The 6,190-nt window shown below is 36.9% G+C and overlaps 1 protein-coding gene across 2 annotated transcripts in view; it reads left to right on the top strand.

Moving 5' to 3' along the window:
• Positions 1-6,190, top strand: part of LOC108574743 — a 17,100-nt gene that overhangs the window by 2,369 nt on the left and 8,541 nt on the right. Inside the window, exons 2-3 of one of the 2 annotated variants that reach the window (XM_017937376.1) lie at positions 238-370; positions 2,039-2,151. In XM_017937376.1, the coding sequence (XP_017792865.1) occupies positions 238-370; positions 2,039-2,151 (246 nt within the window). Of the gene's footprint in view, positions 1-237; positions 371-1,841; positions 1,973-2,038; positions 2,152-6,190 lie in introns of both variants that reach the window. The other variant, XM_017937375.1, reaches the window with a different exon arrangement.

The following is a 6,190-nucleotide window of genomic DNA, read 5'->3' as shown; positions in this document are numbered from 1 at the left end:
GTTCATGAGGTCAGGTTGGAGAATGTGCTCGTAGTTTGAGAGTCGTTTATGTAATCGATGATAGAAAGTACGTAATTGTCACTGGTGGAGAGAAACTGTAGAAGTGGGGCGCGGTGTCTCTTTACTTTCCAGGATCGTTTTTATCTTGGATAACAAGTATTTCTCTGTTGAGTGTTACACCTGTAACTAAATTAATTAAGAGGAATTCTTGATGTAATATTGTTCTCGAATTTACAGGAACACTGGTGAGAGCACAAGATGACGAAGGTTCAGATGGGCTCGATGCAAACGCAGAGGAACTGTGCCAGGACAGACCGGGAGACGAGTACTTCCGGTTGAGCGTCGAAGGAGACTGTCGCGATGTCGTAAGGTAATTCTTCAATTATAACATACAAATCTTCTCTTTCACCGTTGTAATATTCCTAAATATTCATCAGCCATTTTTCTATGCAATTGATATATTTAAAAAGTGGAATATTTAAAAAAATCTTCTTCTTCTTCTCTTGAACTTCACGTAAATATTCATCTGTCGTCGTTCTATTCACGTTTAAAAACTCTTAAGCTTCGTGCAAAATATCCTTAAAAATTTAGATGTTTGACACGTCCTTTAGAATGCGTTTAAAATTCGTCGAAAAAAAGTATCCTTGTGCAGCGAAAACATCGCGTCATCGTCGAGAATAAACTTTTCCTCGAAGAAATTCGCGATTTCGATTAGCCATACCAGTGAAATATTGTACAAACAGCTTCTGTCGATTGTACTGGACCGTGATTGATTCCGTGATACGTAAAAGTAGACCGAAGGCCAACAGAGTTAACGGTATGATCCGCGATTTACGCGAACCAGGAGGTGATCCTTCATGGAGGATTGGACAGTGAATTCCTACGGTTTCTTCGCGATCGAATTCCGCGTCCGAAGGTTCAAGGCGAGCCTGATACTGGATACAGGACTCGCCTTCCAACCGATGACGACAGACCTAGTATCCTGACTCACTCGAACGGATAAGGTATTTCATCGTCAAGGACAAGTCGGCAAGAATATCCTCCGAACAGGAATACGACGAGATCCTGTCGTAGGATATTACGCTTCTTAACATAATTCGAGGGAATCTTTTAGAGAATCCTAAATGCATATCTTGGATCGTTTTAATTGGGTTCTAATGTTTTCTTTCATTTCTTGAACGACTTTCTTTACTCGATTTTATTTAAACAATTTGTTTTGATGATTTTTTAAAGATCATTTTTTATGTGATTCTGTTTGGATAATTTTTTAAATAATTGCTCTGGCTGTTTTTTTATATACTGTTATTTAGACAGTTTTTTGAAAGACTTTAAAAATAATTTTAAGCAATTTTTATAACTTTTCGGCAATATTTTAGAATTATTTTGCTTAGAAACATTTTCTTCGTTACAATTTTGTTTAGACAATGTTTGGTTTGATTCCTTTAGGCAAATTCTTCGATAATTTAGAATTAAACATTTTTTACACGTATCCTACTTTAGCAGTGTCTTACGTGATTTTACTTTGAATAATTTTTACACGATTTTGCACACAAATTCATCTTGAAAATTCATAAAAGCCTTTGAAACTTATTTCATACGATATTTTATTATTTTCATTATAACTACTCGTCTTTTTAAAATGTACCAAACATAGTGGAGGTGCCCTAATATTCTACATTGTACATTACACATGTAACAAAATACACTGTGCATCAAACAGACATCACTAGTGATAATGATAAAATTGAAATCGGTCGATGTAATTCAATAAAAAGAAAAAAATATATATGGGAATGATTATTCGAAACGATAGAAAAAAATGGTGAAAAACTTGATAACAGATGCGACAAAGCGAGCGAGATTGGCGTGACCAGGTTGGCTACTGTGCGATGCCCGACTGGTCTGGCTTTTGACATCGAGCGACAAACATGTGACTGGAAGACAAACGTGAAGAACTGCGATCAACTGGAGAGTAAGCATGTTCTATCGATACGTATGTGACTAAACCCCGTCCCGTTTTGCTTTCTGACACGAACAGGTGCACGAAATCCGGCCTGAAGCAAATCACGTGCCCCAGCGGACTGGCCTTTGACTTGGACAAACAGACCTGCGACTGGAAGGGCAAAGTCACCAACTGTGACAAGCTCGAGAGTAAGTCGATGTATCGACCAGGTTCAGCCGGTTTGTACACCTATCTCCGCTTACCTGTGCACTCTTCCCTCGAGAATGATGCGTTTACTCGTTTTTTCAATTCCATTCTACTGGGATAAGATAGAATTTTCAATGAATTTTTATTTGTTTCGTTTTTTGGAAGAAGCACTGGCCAAAGTTTGAGACCACTTGGCAATTTACAGCAATTTATATCGAACCTGCTACGAATTTTTTAGAAAATTTTTAACAGTAATTTCCTTCGTTTTCATAGATTTGAGTAACGATATTACGTTACAGTAATAATATTATATCACAGTAATGTGGATTAATTTCTGCAAAATAGTTGGAAATTGAACGATTGAATAAAGTCGATAGTGAAAGTATCAAAAAGTGCATTTAAAAAATTGAAATATCTCATAAAGAACAATATTTCTGCGACTTAGGTAACTTTTGTAATTGCCCAGCTTGCAATGCACAGTGGTTCCAAACGTCTAACCCGAACAGTGCAATTCTTTCTCTTCTGTTTCTTAAAAAAGTTTCTATTTTTCTGAGAGCATTTCTTCCAGAATATTGCATTTCTTTGGTAAATATATTTTTTCAACTTTTTGTTCGATTTATTTGCTACATTACAAGCAACTGGAAGCAACTTTTTCCTTCGCTAATTGAGAATTCACTAAACGCAGTTTCTCGTGGAAAGAACATTGGTCAAAGAACGTTTTCCTTCGTCCTTTTCTTAAGGATGACGAAAAATGTTGAAAAGAAAAGACGGAGAAGGCCGGCTCCTTCGTAGACTCGCAACGTAGCACGCACAATTCGTAAGGTAGTACTAACGCACCGTTATACCCTCACGCACTATCGAGATTCATCCACGAAACTTCTCGTCTCCAAACGAAACCGAACATACAAGAATGTGTTACCAAATATCTGTCTGTCAGTCGTCAGAAAATGATTGGAGCTGTTGTGCACTTGTCGATCAGTCGCCAGCGACCTGGTAGGTTCAAGAGAAAATATATCTCTTACATTCGGGCAAAAGAGTATAAGTGAAATTTTGGTCAAACGGTATAAGTACGCTAATATATTCTACATTGCTGTCCTTTGCTTATGATTATCATAGTACAAGTCAATTTCACTTCTTTCACACATTTTTACTTCAGATTCTAATAGTGTATGTCGAGAATACAGTGTAATAAGTGTAATGCTTAATAATGATAATTAATAATTTAATATACACTTAATAAGTAATCGCGGCGACAAAGTTTGGTCGCCTGATTTTTGGTCTGTCATCGAGCAAGTCGCCGGTGACTGGTCGACAGTGCGTAACGGCTCTGGATGTTGTTCAATTTACACTGGACGCTCACTCACACTTTTAAATTAATCATACACGAAAATTTTACACAAATTCACTGATATTTTCTGTTTTTCAAATATTGATTTCTAAATGAAAATCAAGGAACGATTTCTCATGCTTCAAAGGGTTAAATTCTATTTCCTTCCTATTTACACTTTTGGCCCTTTAAATTTTAAATTGACCCGTAAAAATTTCGAATAACCAAACTCGGTTGAATTTTGACTTGTAAATGAAAATGAAAGAAAAATTGCCCATATCTCAAAGGGTTAATCGGTAGGAAAATTCGAACGGATAAAATTACCTATGTAAATCATAAAATTGAATTTCCAGTACTTTCTAAAGTCACGTAAAACAGCGATCCACTCGCGAGTTCTCGATAGTTTTTCCGTCGGTACAGTATATCTGAGAAGTTACGCGAACGGTTCGAAAAAACGTTCGATGAACATCTTACATGCATATAAACGTGAAGTGGAAATGCAACAACATACAAGTTATACACACGTCCACTTTCAAGGCGCTGTTTTAATCTCCAGCCCCTTCTCCCCCGACAAACGTCCTCTTTCGATTCGTCGGGGAGAGACTGGTTTCGATTTTGAGCGAAAGTGCAGCCAGGAGACGAGAAGCTCGTGCTCGAGCGCGTTCTAACCCAGTTTTCTCGAGCCCATCGAGGCCCTCTTCCTGCCAGGTTCACGCAATTCTCTATCTGTCTCTCTCTCTCTCTGGTGTTCACCTTGCGCGACTAACCGCCGTGAAAATACGCGCTTTTTCCATCTGGATAGTTCGCTTGTTTGATTGCAACGTGCCACTGTCATTTCGAAGGAATTAAGTATTGAAAGAGGGAACGGAAGATCAGAGGAGGTATTAAATTTCAGAGAAATAGAAGATAGCAGAGAATGTAGGAGATTTAATGAGAATTCAAAAGGAAATGTTGAACACTGAGAAAGAAATGTGAAAATTGTAAAATGAAAATAGTCAGAGGATATAAAGAATCACCCGTATCGGCGTTTACGCTGTCATTTTCGAAGGGATTAAATGTTGAAAGAGGAGTGGAAAATAAGAGAAGTAGCGATATCAGCAACAGCATTATTAAAATTGAAATAGAAGAGGAAAATGTTGAACAGAAGAGCGGAGGAAAATTAAATTCTAAATGAAATATGAATAGACATCGAAAAGTCTCGAGGAATTAAATTGTACAAGAGGAGAAATGTGGAACACTGAGAAAAAAAAAAGAATAAAAGTTGAACAAAAATGAAATTTCTAATAAATTAAAAATAAGCAACGAATATACAATATCCCTCTTATTAAAAAATCGAGAAAATGTCAGTACTGCAGAAAACTGCAGAAAACTGCAGTACTGTTTCTTTTCAAAAGAGATCGCCAATTCCAACCTCAATTAGAAAAAAGTGGTAAAATTGAGAGGCAAACTTGAGAGTTTAATTTCAGCCCAAAAAAGATCGTTCCACGGTTTGATAGGTCATAATTTATTCCCTCGAAATCGACTCTGGCACCCAATGACTTTTCAGCTTTATAGAATTCACACACATATACACCTGTACATATCGCCACCTGTATGTATATTTACGTATACACGCGAAACACACGATTCTTTCTCCTCGCGATCGCTCCAGGTACGAGGTAGCACGTTCTCCATCGCTTTTTTTCTCCCTCCTTCTCACTCACATGTCTACTCTATCGCTCTGTCTATCTCTGTCTGACTCTGTCTGTCCGTATCCAGATCGGTTTCGCTTCGTCGATCTGGCCTCCTTACAAGAACTCCTCGTTATTTAGTCGGCTCGTTCGCTTTTACCGCTCGAAACACGCGCCGTACAACGCCATGATCGATCATTTATTCTCTCTCTCTTTCTTTTTCTCTCTCTCTCTCTCTTTCTATCTGTCTATCTCTATATCTATATATCTGTATATCCATCATTTTCTATCTCATCTCCAGCGTTCTCCAGCGTTCTCCATTTTGAATTTTGGAATTCTTACATCTTTTCTCTAAATTTTTTTCTCCTCTTCTTCTCCTCTTCTTCTGTTCTCTGTTAGCTTTCTCATCATTCGCAAACATACACGCGTTCCGTCTCGAACGAAGATCTTGAGAATTCACTCCTCTGGGACTCGTTGCTCCGATTTAGTTTCGCAGGATAAAAGGGAGAAATGGCGCTCGCTTGAATGGACCTTAAATGGCGGTGAATTTCATTCAAGCACCTGTTAAATTTTTTCTTTTTCCAAAGGTGGAATATTAGATTTGAAAATTTTGCAAAATTGGACTTACTTTTCCAAATATTAATTTACGTTTTTGTCTACCGTTCACGAAAATTCGAAAAATTTAAATTCCCACGAATTAATTGTTTAAGCACTTCCTGAATCTTTTTTTTTTCGAAAAAAGGGTTGAAATATTGGATTTGAAAATTTTTGTAAATTGGATTTATTTTCTAAATACGAATTCTATGCTTTTGTTTATTATCCACAAGGATCCAATAAATCGAAACGTGCTTTGAATCTTCATAAAGAAACATTCTTTTAAATTTTGTACGTTAGACTTATTTTTACAACGCTTTCATCTGTTATTTACTAAAATTCGAAAAATGTAATTTCCACGTGAATTCATTTTTTTATTAGAAGGAATATATTAAAAATTCCTCTTCACGCTAAGCACACCGTGAACTATCGATCTATTTACTTCATACC

This window comes from Habropoda laboriosa, unplaced genomic scaffold, assembly GCF_001263275.1.
Source record: "Habropoda laboriosa isolate 0110345459 unplaced genomic scaffold, ASM126327v1 scaffold225, whole genome shotgun sequence".
Lineage (NCBI taxonomy): Eukaryota > Metazoa > Arthropoda > Insecta > Hymenoptera > Apidae > Habropoda > Habropoda laboriosa.
This window is presented reverse-complemented; position numbering and strand designations above follow the sequence as displayed.